The sequence below is a fragment of the Zalophus californianus genome, chromosome 9 (assembly GCF_009762305.2).
Source record: "Zalophus californianus isolate mZalCal1 chromosome 9, mZalCal1.pri.v2, whole genome shotgun sequence".
Lineage (NCBI taxonomy): Eukaryota > Metazoa > Chordata > Mammalia > Carnivora > Otariidae > Zalophus > Zalophus californianus.
In genome coordinates this window covers 108,354,605-108,371,921 of record NC_045603.1, presented here as the reverse complement: position 1 = coordinate 108,371,921, position 17,317 = coordinate 108,354,605, and the positions used below count along the sequence as shown (strand labels likewise).

Genomic DNA, 17,317 nt, shown 5'->3' with positions numbered 1-17,317 from the left:
GCAAAATCTGCGTGAAGAATGGCAGCTTGGGAGGCATCACAATTCCGAACTTCAAGTTATATTACAAAGCTGTAGTAATCAAAACAGTATGGTACTGGCACAAAAATGGACACAGAGCAATGGAATAGAATAGAAAACCCAGACATAACCCACCTTTTAGTTGGCCAACTAATCTTCAACAAAGCAGGAAAGACTATCCAATGGAAAAAAGACAGTCTCTTTAACAAATGGTGTTGGGAAAACTGGATGGCTACATGAAAAAGAATGAAACTGGACCATTCTCTTACACCATATACAAAAACAAACTCACAATGGATTAAAGACTAAATGTGACCCCTAAAACTTAGGGTTTTTATGAAATCCTGGAAGAGAACACAGGCAGTAACTTCTTTGACATCAGCCATAGGAACTTCTCTCTAGACATGTGTCCTGAGTCATGGGAACTAAAAGCAAAAATAAACTACTGGGACCACATCAAAATAAAAGGCTTCTGCAGAGCAAAGGAAATAATCAACAAAACTAAAAGGTAATCTATAAAATGGGTGAAGATATTTGCAAATGACATATACAATAAAGGATTAGTATCCAAAATATATAAAGAATTTATACAATTCGACACCCAGAAAACAAATAATCCAATTAAAAATGCACAGAAGACATTAAGAGACATTTTTCCCAAGAAGACATCCAGATGGCCAACAACACACGAGAAGATGCTCAACATCACTAATCATCAGGGAAATACAAATGGTGATTAACATAACATAATAAAAAAAAGAAAATCAAAACTACAATGAGATATCACGTCACACCTGTCAGAATGGCTAAAATAAACAACACAAGAAATAACAGGTGTTGGAGAGGATCTGGAGCAAAAGGAACCCTTGTGCACTGTTGGTGGGAATGAAAACTGGTGCAGCCACTCTGGAAAACAGTATGGAGGTTCCTCAAACACCGAAAAATAGAACTACTCTCCAATCCAGTAATTGCACTACTGGGTATTTACCCAAAGAATACAAAAACACTAACTTAAAGGGATACATGCACCCCTATGTTTATAGCAGCATTATTTACAATAGCCAAATTATGGAAACAGCCCAAGTGTCCACTGATTAATGGATAAAGATCTGGTCTATATACACAATGGAATATTACTTCAACCATAAAAAAGAATGAAATCTTGCCATTTGCAACAACATGGATGGAGCTAGAGTGTATATGGTTCACTGAAATAAGTCAGAGAAAGACAAATAACCATATGATTTCACTCACATGTGGAATTTAAGAAACAAAACACAGAAAAAAGAGAGACATCAAGAAACAAGAAACGGACTCTTAATTATAGAGAACAAAGTGATTGTTACCAGAGGGGAGGGAGGGGGTGGGGGGACGAGTGAATTAGACGATGGGGGTGAAGGAGTGCACTTGTCACAACGAGCACCAGGTGATGTACGGAAGTGCTGAATCACTATATCGTACACCTGAAACTAACGTAACACTGTATGTTAACTAAGTGAAATTAAAATAAAAACTTAAAAAAAAAAAAAAGCTTGGTCATCTGTCCACCTTTCCCTACTTCCAGTAATATGGAAAGAATTTAAAAACATAGGACATAAGGAGCCTTGTTAAATATAATAAAACTGATCCATGGTCAAACAAAGCCTCTGACTCATGTTCAAGATACTGAGGCTTCAGACCAGAAGGACATATTTGCCAGTATCAGCCAGGCCACCCTTGGCACTCTGGTGTGGGAATGGGAAAGGGTCCATGAGAATATTCTAAGAAGCAGAGGATAAAAGTGTGTAAAAGGAATCCACTACTGGCTTTCAAAGTGTGCCTGTGGGCATTATTTACTCTTATGGAATTGCAACACCCTAAAATGCAAGGGCCACAGCAGTCTGTCATGGTGTAGTCATTCACAGTGCAGGCTTTGTAGTCAAAGGGGTCCGCCTAAGAAGGCCAAGCCATCATGCATCAGATGTGCAACCTTTTGCAACTTTCTTATCCTTTTTAGCCCAAGTGTCCTTACCTGTAAATTTGGGATTGCATCAATACCTCCCCCAACTCTACTGGATTAACATATACACACAAAGCCACTGAGCCCAGCATTTAGGGCCTGATACACAAAATGCCCCATAAATGCTAACCATTACTGTTGATAATGGTATAACCACCACTATTTCTTGATACCACTGTATCCTGATTCTCCTCCTACCCCTCTGAAACTCCGCAATGACTTGGGGCTGAGAAAACGTGATAGGTATCACAGTTAAAGGTAATTTCTCAACATCTACCCAACCTGATACGCAAGTAAATAATGCCTCAATACAAGCACATCTTGTGTAAGAGCTTTCAATCATCAGTGCTGACCTAAAAAGCTTAATAACACCAAAAGCAAAGACTAAGCTGAAAATACCACTCCCCTGAAATCTATACAAAAAGCAGCTTCCCTCCTCATAGGTAGGAAAAACAGCCGAGGACCAAAAGCTCTTCTGCTTCAGCTTAACGATCTGAAGCACACCATCCACCTTTCAAAACAGACTACGAGCTGTCTCAAACTCCCCAAGAGAATAGAAGTGAAAAGTTCTTACCAAAGGGGGGGGAAGGTAAATATGTGAGGTGATGGATGCAATGTATTAACTAAATGGAAGCTCTTCACAATGTATATCAAATCATCACATTGTACACTTTAAATGTTACTATGTTATCTGTCAATTATAGCTCAATAAATTGGGAACAAAAAATAAATAAATACTCCAGAGCTTGTTTCTCTACAGTTCTGTTATAAAACTGGAAAGTTATTCTGGAAAGTTTTTGAAAGTACTGTTCAACACTTTCATTAGCAGAGCACAAAAACTCAGGAAGTTGTGAAGGGAAGAGAGAGAGAGAAATTCCAATCGCCCATGCGGCCACATCTCTGTTCATGTTGTGTATGAAACAAAAGCTTTCAATTTCAAATGCACTCATGTGAAACAATGTTTACAAACAAACACTGGAAGGGATCAAAGCCAAAATATGAACACTGCACAAGGAGATAAAGTTTTACTATTTTAATCACTACCTAGCAACCGTCCTAAACACATACGGAGAGAGGGAGAAACATTATTTTAATAAGACTTTTAAGGTCCTCAAACAGGGAAAAATAACCTTCAATACCGTAGTGTGGAAAGATCAGAGGAGGTGATCCTCTTGAATAGGAAGACAGTCCATTGCTGACAACTTGGCAAGTCAGACATAGCAACACTGCCACGCCCAGAACCTAGCAAGTCTTCAAGACACCACTCCCTATTTAGTATGATAAATAGGTCAACTCTTGGGTGAAGTCTTCAGGTGATTGGCACTGGGTGCCTTTAGCTGAACGAAAGCATTAAAAGTTGCATCAATCTGTCAATCCTTCCACCTACCTACCTAAGCAAAAGATGTTCAATGTTCATTTATTGCTGATTTAGCTCCCCAAAGTCACCTTCTTAAGATCCAGAGAAGAGTAAAGAAGTAGCATGGGTACATGAATTATAGAGGCCTATATAATAAAGGATTACAGAGGTCACAAAAATGTCAGCTTCCCCATTTTATTTTACAACTCAGATCTCTTTGAACTCCAAGGTATTCTCAGAACTACCACTAGTCAATAAATGCTTAAGTTTTTAAAAACATTTCCGTATTTTACAAGTATAAATACTATTTATAGTTCCTTAGTTTTAGTCTTTCCAAGTTTCAAAAGATATTTTTAAAAGGAAAATGTATAACCAAAGTCTTTTAAAATACAGCAAAGAAATTTTACATAATTTCCTCTGTTCCGGCAGAATGGTAGCTACAATTTCAGAAAGTAACAAGGGCTAATAGTAAAAGCAAGTAAGTAAAGGGTGACACAGGCTAAGATAGCTGGACAAACATATTTCTCCTTGATCTGGAAAGAATCAGCTTTAACCACTAGGTGATCAGAACATTTGCTTTCCTCTATTTCCAACAGATTCACTAGTAGATACTAATACTGGAATTTCTATAGTACTTTAGAAGGGAAAAGCAACGCTTTAACAAATCATCCTGAAAAATGACAGTTTGGTATCACAGATCAAATAAAAATCAACTTCACTTTATGAATCAGCCATTAAAATTGTGCCTAATGTATGTGTAAAACGTGAAGAGAAAGAAAAAGATCTAATACTAAGAGTCTGTTATATGAAGAAGCATTATCTACATTAAGTCCCTTAATGTTCATTCCTGAAACCAAAAGATAGCATTCCCAAATTACAGATAGGAAAACTGAGGCTCATAGAGCTTGCGGGACTTGCCAAAGTTCAAAACTACTGGAACCAAAACCAAAAACTGGAAAAGCTATTCCACTGTGGACATCGTGGAAAAATCTAAATCAGTGTCACTGGGATTTAACTTCTTAAATTGCAGAAAAAGGCTTCCATGTTTTTTTTTAAGGAAGAACAGTTTTACCACAAATTCAATTTCCCACATCCAGTGCGGTTCTAATGAGGATGAGAAGAAACAATTTAGAAGGGTTGATTCAAGTGAGACTTAATCACTGGCAACCACTCTGCAAAAATAAAGAAGAGTGCACCTAACATCTACTCCATTTTACCCTGACGGTGTTTTTTTTTACTTTCTCTCTTCGAACCCTAACAACAATCCCATGAAGTAGGTGTCACTAGAAGCCAAGGATCCTGGGCTTACAGGGGTTACCCTTCTTGCTCTCAAACACACAAATGACATAATCTGCAATCTGTTCTTCTGAATCCTGGTCCAGATTGTGTTACTCTGATAGGCCTGCCTCCTAGGAGAAAAAACATCCATAACCAAACTTTCCAGCTTCAGCCAACTGTGTTTTTGCAAACATCTGTGTTTTAAAAAGTGGATCATAAAATACAAAAGATAAAACTGACCCCACCATAGAAAGTTCAGGGTTTTATTAGCTTTCCAAGTTTCCTTGAAAAAAAAAAAAATTCATGACAGTATGTGCCTTCAAAATTTAAAATATACTCCCTTCATAGTTCTCAGACAATACAAATGCTCAAATACCATCATCTGCCAGATGTAGTTATTTAAGCAGTTTTCAATCCAAATGATGTACTTTCACTAATAGATCCTCTTGATTTGCTTGAAGGGTTTTTTCCAGATCTCTAACAAAGTGGTAAAAGTACCAAATCCTACGTTTAACTTTAATGGATTCAGTGATTAGTCATATCCTGTGTGGTGGTACATCAGGAACCAATATCCTGTACATTTTACCTCCCTCTTCTGCAGGTGCTGCTGGCTGTAATAAGAAATTTCAGTTTAGAGTATAACCCTGCTGGGCAGGAACCCAGCTAACTATTATTCACATATGACTTTGCACAATGGGTTTCAGAATTATAAATTATGCATCTTAAATGCCTTTGTGGTAGAAGAAAGTTTGTTCCCTGGAAAATAGTTTATTTTTTAATTCTAGATTTAATATTGGACTCAGAAAATTAAAAGAGAAAAAATTTTCCAATATTTATTGTATACTTTAAAGAAACAGAAAAAAAGGGGCGCCTGGGTGGCTCAGTCAGTTAGGCGTCTGCCTTCGGCTCAGGTCATGATCCCAGGGTCCTGGGATTGAGCCCCGTGTCGGGCTCCCTGCTCTGCGGAAAGCCTGCTTCTCCCTCTCCCACTCACCCTGCTTGTGTTCCCTCTCTCGCTGTGTCTCTCTCTGTCAAAAAAATAAAAAATTGAAAATTAAATAAAATTTAAAAAAAGAAAAAACTCAGTCTCATATCAGCCATCTACATGAAAATGATACTACCTTCTTTAATCTGTTAATACAACATATTTTTAGTATTTAGTAATATTAGGTTTTTGAGATATGCAGCAAATTTTTTTCTGAAGTGCTAGAGAAGGAATTTTTATTGTATGAATTTTTTATTTTTATTGTAGAATATCTCAAAACAGGCTTTTTTAAAAATATAAACACTATAATATAGGTTAGTTTTCTACTCTAAAGAGATGTGATACAAATAACAAAAACAAGAAAAACCATACACCAGAAAAAATGACTAAGTTCCAAAAAAAAAAGTCAGAGTCTGAATATTAAAGATAATCAAAAGGGGAAAAAATATTGACCTGTCATGTCTAAAACCACTTAAATTTATACTACCATAAAAATAACAACTTCGAGACTATATATGTGTATGTATGTGTATACACATATCCTACATTTAGTATCAGGCACTGCCATATACTTAGTTATACTTCACAAAAAGGGATAGTGTCATTAAGTCACTTCTGAGCATGTAATTTATCCTAAAAGACACTTCTCTTGAGATGGTAAGGAATTCTGAAGGACACTCCAGGCAAAATATATCCTCACTTCCAACAGCATGTGTTTGACCTAGGGGTCAAGCCCCATCATTTCAAAGTAAGGGAAGCAAAATATTTTCACAGGGAGGGTGGGTGAGTAAGAGATTCGGCAGGCACCCTGTCTGCCCCTCTGAAAAGCCATTGCACATCACTCATACCTCATGGTTCCACGAGCACCATAACGAACATACAGATTAGGTAGAAGCGTCTCTAGCTCTGGGGACCGGCAATAGGAGCCCAGCCCAGAATTTCTGAATATGGGAAGATGAAGATGGGAAAACTGAGCCTCACAAGCTTGTGAGATTTGTTAAAGCTCAAAATGACTAAGGATCAAAATCAAAAACTGGAAAAACTCTTTCACTACAGACATCTTTGGAACCTCCTAATCAACCTTCATGCAGCAAAGGCAGCTGGTGAGCTAGGGGGGAAGGAATCTCTGGCCGAAGGAGAACAGGAGAACTGTTGGGGAAGCCTGTAAGGAAGGAGAGAGATTAATAAAACGAGAGTCCAGGGGACTCGGAGGCTCCGCAGTGAACAGCTTACTGGACAGCAACAGGACAGAGTGAGAGGCCCAAGAAAGTAGGTTTACACATTCTATGGAAAACTCCTAAAAATAGCCAGTTTTCACTTGAGATTTCTGAGCATCTCTGACACAGTAATACATGTTTTATGGGACTCTCAGAATTATAAAATACCTAAAAAGTGAGCTTTGTTCATAGTGACTTATGTAGTCTATTTTTTAACATCTTTACTGAGACAGAATCACAAACCATAAAATTCACCCATTTAAACTGTACAACTCAAAGATTTTTACAATATTCATAGAGTCATACAATCACCACTACTATCTATATTTAGATCATTCTCATTATCCCCAAGGCAAACCCACTAGCAGCCACTCTCCATTACTCCCAACACCAGCCCTCAACAACCACTACTCTACTTTTCTACCTATAGATGTGCCTATTCTGGTCATTTTGTATATACGGAGTCATATAATACATGGGCTTCTGTGACTGGCTTCCTTTCACCTAGCACGATGTTTGCAAGGTTCATCCATGTTGCAGCATGAGTCAGTATTGCATTCACTCTTATGGCTGCGTAATATTCTAATGTATGGATAAGCCACATTTTGTTCTGTTGGTTGGACATGTGGGTTGTTTCCATTTGGGGGCTGTTATAGATAATGCTGCTATGAAGACTCATGTACATGATTTTTGGGTGGACATGTTTTTATTTCTATTGTATGTATATTTTATAGCCTATTTCTAAGAGAAAAAATTAAATTGATACTTCAAGTCATTTGGATAAGGAGATTTCAATTTTATTTCTAAGTTCCAGGATCAGCGGATAGAAGAAAAAGATAAGCAAAAGTAATATTTAATGTCGTAAAGCACCTAAAGATGGCAAGCCAGACACAAGAAGACACAAAGCTATGAAAAAAAGTCATTTGTACATACTTCTTCCAAGTGAAAAAAATCTTAAATAAGATAAAACAAATGACTAATAAACAAAAATCACCTTTCTACCATGTTCACACAACTCTGCATTTTTCAAAAGCTTTCTCTATTTTCCATGTAAAACAGAAAAGATATCAAAAATTGGTAAAATTATATAAATTTACTGATCCCCTACCTCTCTCTACTGCCACTGACCTTGGTCTTTGCTAGGCGTGTTGTATGAATGGCCACATAGGAGGAAAGCACACTTTGTGGGCTGAACCAATCATTTTACCCTGTGCAAAATGGACTGTGGAAATCACCTCCCTGGACCAGTTTTACACATTTCTTTCCATCCTTGAAAAAAATGCATAAGGCTCCAAACATCTATTATGTGTCCAACATCACTAAGCTGCATCCAGTTCTACAGGGAGGTAAAAACCTCCCATGACAGATGCAGGATCCACGGGTTAGTGGTACAAGTGAGACTAAATATTACCTCCGTGACCAACTCATCCAGGTTCACCATGAGCCAAGAAGGCACTTCACGTCAGCCAGACTCTCTCTGTGAATCTCAGATCCTAAACATTTCTATTTACTGCTGGCATTTACCCAAGGATCCCAACTGACAGAATTAGAGGCGTGAGACCCAACATAGGTATGTTTCAGGGCCAGATTCCCACACTGCTCTGGCCACCTGCCTTGAACCAGGCCCAATGCAAACCCTGTGACTATCCCTCTGCTTGGTCTGAAAACAGACTGAACTCCTTCAAAAGAGCTAACACAAAAGAATAACTTCCAGATATTCCAAATCACACTAAATCTTAGTGTCAATTATAATCTGTTTGTACCAATATGCCAAACACACCAAACCCTAAAGTGCCGGTTATACAGTCTTCCAAGTAAAAGTATACTTTTTATGTAATAATGTGCGTGTTGTGTTTATTCTCAATTTTTTATTTACTGAACCTGTAAGATTCCTTTGCAGCAGATGTTGACTATACAAGTAAGACTAAGGCTGGGCCACTGCCCCCAAGCATTTCCCTGGAGGATCTCAGTTGTGTTCTGTAGGTAAACACACTAAGTACCGCACAGTAACACTCATTCATCCAGGTCAGTACAGGAGCTAAGGCCCCAGAAGAAGCACAAAGTGGAGAACCTCAAACAGCCTGAGATGCAGGGCTAGCCTTCCAAAGATGGCTGGTCTGAGATGAGTCTCAAGAGATGAGCAGGCGTAGAAGCGGATGTGGAGGAAGCAAACGTTCGAGACAGAAGAAACAGACAACACCAGAGCAGAGGCAGGAAAGTGCGAGCAAGTCCAAGTGGGTGGATTATGGGATGGGGGAGCCCAGTGAGGGACAGGCTATGCTGAGGTGGCAGGACCTGGCCTCTGGGGAAAGCAGGTGCAGAGGCACTTACACAGAAGAGTACAATGAGATTTGCATTTAGAAAGATCAGCCTTTCAGACACATTGCATTTCTTTTTCACTTTTGAGAGGGAAGACAGAAAATGTTAATAAAACAACATTTATTCCATTTCACTATTTTTATGCTTGCCTCTATTGTCATTCAAACTCTACAATATCACTCTTTTCCTAAAAGTTTCAATAAGCTTGTAAATGTGTAACAGTTATAAATGTATTTGCAAGAAGATCTCACATCAACTGTTAAGATTTTTCATAAAAACAAAGACTTACATGTTTTTAGTAATCAACAGTCCTCCGCCTCCAAAAATAGAAAAGCACATTTTCAAAAGTTACTGTCTGTAAACTCAAGTTTGTTTGTTTTAATAACAAATCACTATTAAACAACTCAGGTCTCCATGCTTCAGGGACAAACGCAGTGGCCCAAAGGCCAGAAGCCCAGATAATCAATCTAGAGTAAAGCCAATATTGGCAGCATTTACATCCACACACGTATGCACAGGCACACACACGCGCGCACACTTTGCTCTTGATTGCAGCGCCGCTTAGGCAAACATTAACATTTTTACCTATTCTTTAATTAAATTACACACTACCTTCTTAAGAAGAAAAAACCAAACAGGAATAATAGGATACTTGGGAAAGTTTCCCAGCAAGTAAAACTGGTGAGTAAAACATTAGTGATTCAGCTCCAGTACTGAAGAGTTTCACATTCATCATCTGTTCAGTACTCACATTAACCCTGCAAGGGAGGAACCCACTTTAGACATAGGGAAATGCGTTTCTGTAGGGTTAGTTTGCCCAAGGTTTAATGGTAATAAAAAACAGTATTTCCAATAATACATCAGCCTAGGTCTCCAAACCCAATCCAAAGCTCCCACCACCCCCCAAGAGGGCTATGGGGGAAAGCAGTGAGTTAAGAGGTTCTGGCAACACCCCCTCTTCTTTACCCTTCTATTCCTTACTCAGCATTCAGCAGCAGTTTAGACTGAAGGCAGATCCCATCCAAACAGCTGTTCCAGATATCCTCCCAGAGGACCATTACTCCATATTGCTGCCCTGCCCAAATACCCTACTCCTTCCGGTACTGACCAACTGTACAAAGTCCCAGTGTCATGCCCTGGAATTCACAATCTTCCTCCTGATCCTGACCCACTATCTGGCATGAGTGCTCCACAGGAGCCAAACTAGCCCCAAAAGCCTGAATCACCTGTGTTCACACAATCCCCTCCCTCCCACCTCTTAGGATAGCAGCAGATGCTCTCCAGAGTCTCGTGCCTGGACCCCACTGCAGGCCTTCAGAACCAGGACATCTTAGCCAGGCAGGCGCTTTCTGAGATCACTCCACCATCCACTTAGGAAGCACTGCCCTCTCATAGGGCTAAGCCCAATACCAACTCTAGGACCAAACAGGATCCCCCTCCCAACCCAATGCCATAATAACCACTCACACCTCTGAAATCCAGAAGCAATTACTGTCGTACCACCCTGTTGCCAATTAATGCTCCCACCTACTATTACTATTTTATGTACTCATCTGGTCTCCTAGATTATATTCTTCTCGAGCACAAGAATTTCATCTTACATTTCCCCATAGAGCATAACGTTTTGTACACAGCAGCCCTCCAAAATATCAACATGTTTTTGAACTAACACAAAGATTTTCTTATCTTTCTCCTAACCAGATTTATGATGTACAGCAGGAAAAATGGGAAGCCTCCAGGGCCAGACTTGATTCACTCAAAATTCAAGAGTGGCCAGCAAAGAAAACCTCAGAAACCAAGGGCACCACAGTAAAAAGTCACTGCAGTTGGTGCTCTGCACCCTGTGTCCATCAGGACTCAAGGATGAGTCAGGCTGCAGGCACGAGAAGAACGAACAGACACATATACAGCAGTCTTCCGATTCGAAGCGCCCGAAAATAGTTCCTGCAACATAATTCTCGATGTCTAGCAGAACACCCTCCTTAAGCAGGGTCTGGGTGAGGATGGGTGGGTGGAGATGGGACAGCCAAAACATTTTCACCCATCAGTGATCATAAGCAGAAAAACATTTTTTCACTAGAGGAAAAAAAATGCTATGACTAAGTGTAAGCCTTTAAATATCTGCTTATGGAGGACATTTCTGGTATTAAGTCACACCACTCGACTGTCCAGAAAAAATTGATTTGTTTAACCTGAAAAGAGCTCAAATATAATGCCAAATATAATAGCCCCATCACACTACAAAATGCTTATTCCAGAGAAAGCCTTAGTGACTTGGGATCTTTCTTTCCCTTTTCCTTTGTTTTTTTTTGGGGGGCGGGGGTTGGCGGTGGGAGGGAAACTTAGTTGACTTTTATACAAAGCCATAAACATGATCTTTCCACATTTTTCCCCACCAGATGGGAGTCTGTGTCAAGCCACATGTCACCTAGCAACTTAAACACCACTCCAGAGCTAGCCAGCTACCCAATTCTTCATACAAAATTTACCTTGTCCTATTAAACAATAAGAGATAAAAAAGAAAAGAGTTAAAGCAAGTGTTAATATGTGTTAGCTTCATAATCACCTTAAATAAGGTGGGAGAAAAGAGAAGACTAAAGTTTAATCTTAACCATTACCTAACAATTTAAGAAGAAAAAACACCAATGAACCTGGACGACACTCAGGCTCTTGCAACATCTAAGAGTCAACAGTCTTGTGATCCAATGATTAAACTCTGTGTACTACAAAGCCCATCTTAAAATTCACCCACTGAACTGTGAATTGCACTGAAAGAGGCTTTAAATAATTTTAGAACACCCTGACTCATCTCTGACTCCTCCTCCTTCTCATTTACATCCAGCTCCCATCCTACCATCACCCTGAGAATCACCCTTCCTTCCATCTCCACCTGGTCATCTCACACTTACCCTCTAAAAACTGAGCTCATACACCCCTTCTCTTAGGCATACCTCCCCAGACTCTCTTAAGAAAACTCCATTCTCTTTTCCATGTTCCCAGGTCACTCTGAAACAACTACCGCTAATATTTAAAAACAAGGTCCAGATGTATCGCTAAGACCCCTCAGTTACATCTACCCAACATCCCAGACACATTTCCTTCTCCCTGCACCACAGCATGATAGTCCACAACACCGCCTCCTTCACTTGAAGGACCTCGGAGCCTCTCGTCCTAGACTCTTACACTCCCAACTTCCACAAAGCAGCCAGTGGGCTGCCTGGATGTCCAGCACCCAGAACAATGCCTTGAACAAGTAAATGCTTCAGAATTTCTGCAGAAGGAATTAAGGACTGGATCAATCAAACAACTGCATTTTTATCTCCCAAACAGGCTTTTCGACCAATGTCTACGGTGTGCATAGTGAAACACAACTAATTTTAACCAAGTAAAATTAGTAAAATGAAAGGAAATGTCCTCCCTATTCAGTAACACAGACACACTGCCTAGGTTATATTATTGTATTTCTCTTTCCTTTCACAACTTATTTCGGTCTCCAAAGTGCATAAGCAACCTGATTATTGATTTAGAACATTTAGATCAAAAACTACCACTTATAAACAATCTTTTAAAATGCTAAATGTAGGTTTAGAGAGTTATGTTTCCCCTTGTCAGCACTGCAAGATAAACGGGTGCCCAATTTCCATTAATTTTATTTGATTTTCAATAACAGTTAAACCAACTGTAAGGAACATTTTAGAGCTGTTAAATATAGTCAACATCTTCCCTCTTTATGTCAGGTTCGTAAACGTTCCCCGGATGATCTTCAAAAGGCCAAATTTACCCTATTCTTTCCAATATATGCTAAAAACCAAACAACGGTGTAAAAAGTTTTTCTCCCTTAATTTCAGAGAGAACTGGAGGGCGCACCCTGTATACACCCAGGCTGGCAAAGCCACCGGCCCCTTGCCTGCCGCCCCAAAGCCCACAGGAGCTAGGTCACTCCACTACCGGAAACAAATGAGAAATTTTTTAAGTGAACATGCATTCCACCAAACGTTACTCTACAGCAAAGGAAATATCCTCAGGTGCTTGACAGAAACTTCGGAGGCGTAGGCTGTTGTCAAACACAGCCGATAAAACAATTTAACAAAATGCCTTTTCACTTCTGACACATTGTAGAGGAATGCAGTTAAGTGGAGACAATGTTATCACTCCACGAAGAAAAAGGGAAATCTACTCCACTCCGAAATCAGGCCCTAGCTCCGTAGCCCCGGCACCATATGGAACTAGTTCCAGGTGGGTAAACGCTGAGGTCCACGCAGGAAAACTTTTAATTCGGTGACTGATTTCAGGGTTGTGCCTTTTAAAGGAGTCCTGCACGGGAGCCCCTCAACACCGAGATTCCGTGCCCAACCAATGTCCGCGAGCCCATGGAAGCGCGTGTCCCTCTCCGGGCTGCCGGCGACTCTCCCCCACCATCTGCCCCCAAACCGCGCCGCGCCGGCCCTGACCGCGCGCGACCGGGAGACGAAAGGGCTTGTGGCTTCGGCTCTTTCCCCGCCCGGACGAAGGCAGTGTTGGAGCACACATGCAGCCGCTCTCCGCCGTGTGGGGAATAATTAAACTCTCCTCCAACCAAAAAAAGTTCCTTTTCTCCAGCCTTTGCCGCGGGGCCTGGGAACGGGGAAAAGCCTGAGGCTGGATTTCAACCGCCCGCAGCCTGGGGAGAGGCGTCCGGCCAGGCTTCGCCCGCGCCCCGGAGGGCTGGGTTCGGGATCGGCTCTTAGGACAGGCTCCTAAGGGGCGCCTGTGGCCGACGCCCGCCCCGCGGCCGGAGCCCCGAGGGAGAGGCAGGCGGCGCGCAGCCCGGGAGGAGCCGCGGGGTCCCGCGCGCTCACCCGGGGCTGCGCCCGCCCCACCCGCCCGGCCCGCGCGGAGAACTTTACCGCCCGCAGCCCGGGGCGGGGGGCGCCCGCGAGGCCGGGCCCGGCCGCCGCACTTTCCCTTTCCCCGCCTCCCCTCCGTCTCCCTCCTCCCCTTTCCAGGAAGCGCCATATTGATCCCGGCGCCTTCCCCCTCCTCCTCTTCCTCCTCCCTCTCCTCCTCCCCCCTTCTCCCGCCCCCACCCCTCGAGCCCCGTGCGCCCCCGGCCCCTCACCTTGGCGATGGCCTTCCGGTAGCGGGTCACCGCTTGCTGGATGAGGCTGAAAACTTTCATGTGGCCGTCTCCGCACGGCACGACCACCCGGGTCCTCCCGAAGCACACGGTCACTTTCATGCCGCCGCTGTCGCGGGCCGGCCCGCGCCCCTCGCGGACCGCGGCCGGAGCGGCCCCGGGCAGGGGCGGCTGGACGCTGGGCGCGGCGGGGCCGCTGCACGGGCGCGCGGGAGGCTAGGGGCGCGGGCAAGCGGCGGCGCCGGGGGGCCGCTCGGATAGCATGCCCGGCCCGGCCCGGCCGCCCTCGCCTGGCCCGGAGCTCGCCTCGCCTCTCCCAGCTGCGGCGCCCGCAGCCTCCGGCCACCTGTTCGGCGTCTCGGCGCGCTGGACGGCGGCGGCCCGGGGCTGTGTGGCGCTCGCGCTCACTCGGGGCCGCTGGGGGGAGGGGACGGCGGCGAGGGGAGGGGAGGAGGAGGAGCAGGGCCGGGCACACAACACCGCGCACATGCGGCAGGGGGAGGCGCGGCCCGCTCCCCGCGCGGGGCGGAGCGCACGGCCGCGGCCCCACGCCCCCGCCGCCTCCTCCCCAGGGCGCGGGCGGCCGCGGGACCCCGACCGCACGGCCCGCCCCTGCAGACGGCCTTCCGCCGGGGCCCGCCCTTTCCCGGGCGCCGCCACGGAGGTGGGAGGCCGGGGCGCCCTTCCCCCCGCCCCGCCGACCCCCGCGCTTGGGACCGCGTCCCCCACCCGCGGGCCTCAAGCACTCCAGCGCGCTGCGGGGGCTGCGCTCGTATCGCTGAGCCCCTCCTCGGGAGCGCCGCTCCACACCCCCCACCCCCGAGGTCTCTCCAGAGCCCACCCCCTTTCTTTGTCACTTTTAATCCCCTTCCTCCGGCTAGGGGGTTCGGGAGAAATCGTTTCTAGAGAAAACACTTCACTCTTGGCGCCGCGGACTCAGCGCACAGAGGCGCTTCGAGAGGAGCCGTCCCCACGTTCCCCCATGAGGACAGGGACGGGGCTGGGCCGGGTTGTTCCAGCCGAGGTTTCTCCTACCGCTGGGGCCCTCGCGCCGCCGACGTCTCCGCCGCCCCCGCCCCCGCCCTCGCCCCAGCCCTCGCCCGGCCCGCATCTTGGCAGGGTTTTTACACTGGCTCGCTTGCCGGGCTGCAAGGCCGGGCGGAGGTTGTTATGCGTTAAAAGCAAAAATTAATCGTCTGCTCTAGGGAGAGGTTGGTGAAACTCTGACTCGACCCGGCCTTTCTCCAGAAGCCATACTATTTATCTTGAAGTTTCCTGTGACCCGGTGATGACCCACCCACTTCAACATGTAGAATTTAAACCTCTGCAATTTTATTTCTTAAAATTCTGCAACACAAGGAATCCTAACGCAAATTCATGAACAATACATTCAGAATGCCTTGGGGGAAAGCTGTGCAAGGGGATCCCCACGATGCGCCGGCGCTTAATGCGGGCTCTTAAACCCCAGGAAAAGAAAGAAACTCCGTAATGGGTTGCATGCATGCGGGAAGTGAGATGGTTTTTTTAAAAAAGTGGACGGAGTCAAGAAAAGTAACTGGCGCTCCTCTCTTAGTTATGAGCTATGATTCCTTAATAACGGGATGTCACTGTGTTTAAAGAATGACAAATATCAGCAAAGAGCCGTTTGTCCTTGTCTGTCCTAAATGGTAGTAACTTCATTTTGTCCAGTTATTCCTAGGATATGTGAAAGCAATTAACAGCTCTCTTGAGCTCAAGTGGAACTTCAGCATTTACAGCAGGAAGAGCAGGTGATCATCCCTCCATCCCATCCCACCTCCCATTTTAAAATAAGGAAATAGATCATCTGTTTTCCAGAACCCCTGCACTTTGCCCTGCCCTACATTGCCCCAGGTATAGTGCAATTTGTCATTTAAAAAAAAAAAAAATTATACTTCCTCTCATCTACAGCCCTTGACCAACGTACTCATCAGTCCCAGCAAACCAGCACAATAAGTAGGTGCTGCGTGTCATCATCACCATCTTACCCCAGGATACTGACTGAGTGTTGAAGTCGCTTGCCCAAGGCCACAGAGAAAGCTTGAGGCAGACCCAGAAATAGAGTCCAGGTTTCCTTCTGCGCATTCATGGGAGAGGCTCATTATACTCCTATTTGGCTGCAACGTTCCACATTTCTACCCAATAATTAAGTTTGTGATAGTTTGTAACTATGATAACAACCCATGCCTAGGTCTTCTTGTTTCTTGTACTAATAGTTGGATCCACAGCAATTACCCGTAATTGTAGATGGGTTGTTTCTGTTTTAATGCATTGGGGAGGGAGGAGTATACTAGTTTAGAGTGGGGCTTTCTCGAAATAATTCTGATTGAAAAATAAGTTGAAGAATAGCCAGAGCACATCAGACACAAGTCTCTAGACTCAGATCCTGACTCTACCAATTAACTAGTGCCTTAGACATGGCACTCAGTCTCTCTCTAGCCTCAGTTTTATCAGCTGAAAAGAGGGCTGATGATCTCCATCTCATCAACTATAAGGATTAAATAAAATAAAGTGTTGACACTTAGCACAGAGCCACCACATGAGAGTGTGTAGTAGAGTCCAGTTACCATAATGTAGGTGAAGGGGGACAAAGTTCAGGACAGGATAGCAAAAGATAATGTTGGGGGGAAGGAAGAACAGAGGCAAGAGGAGCCCAGGGCTCAGAGAAATCGCCGGACTGGTGGTAGAGCTGCTCAGTGACTGGACCAGGGTTCGTGACTCCCAGGTCTCTACTCAATTCATTTTAATTTGATTCCACATGCAGTTAGAGAAGAGCTTCCATATGGAAAGCACTGGCTAAGTATTACAGAATTAGAAAAGTAAGAAAAAGATAATATAGAGGTTTGGAATAAGATAGTTATTCCAGTAACTGTAATTCAAGATGTTAAATATTAAGTGCCAGCAAAGTGTTGACGGCAGTGCTAGGATGGGAGATCTGTCTTCATAGAAGAGGCAGCATCAGAGTATATGCGTACCGCTTTATTTATGTCAACTCCTTCCATTATTCAAT

General features: G+C 43.9%; 1 protein-coding gene across 9 annotated transcripts in view; it reads right to left on the bottom strand.

Moving 5' to 3' along the window:
* The window catches only part of PARD3 (par-3 family cell polarity regulator), a 646,927-nt gene extending 632,235 nt beyond the window's left edge, over positions 1–14,692 (bottom strand). For 6 of the 9 annotated variants that reach the window (XM_027592712.2, XM_027592716.2, XM_027592715.2 and 3 more), the window contains exon 1: positions 14,272–14,692. In XM_027592712.2, the coding sequence (XP_027448513.2) occupies positions 14,272–14,391 (120 nt within the window). In that variant the 5' untranslated portion in view covers positions 14,392–14,692. The remainder of the gene's footprint in view (positions 1–14,271) is intronic. The other 3 variants (XM_027592719.2, XM_027592720.2, XM_027592713.2) reach the window with 2 other exon arrangements.
* Positions 14,693–17,317: the final 2,625 nt, after the last annotated feature.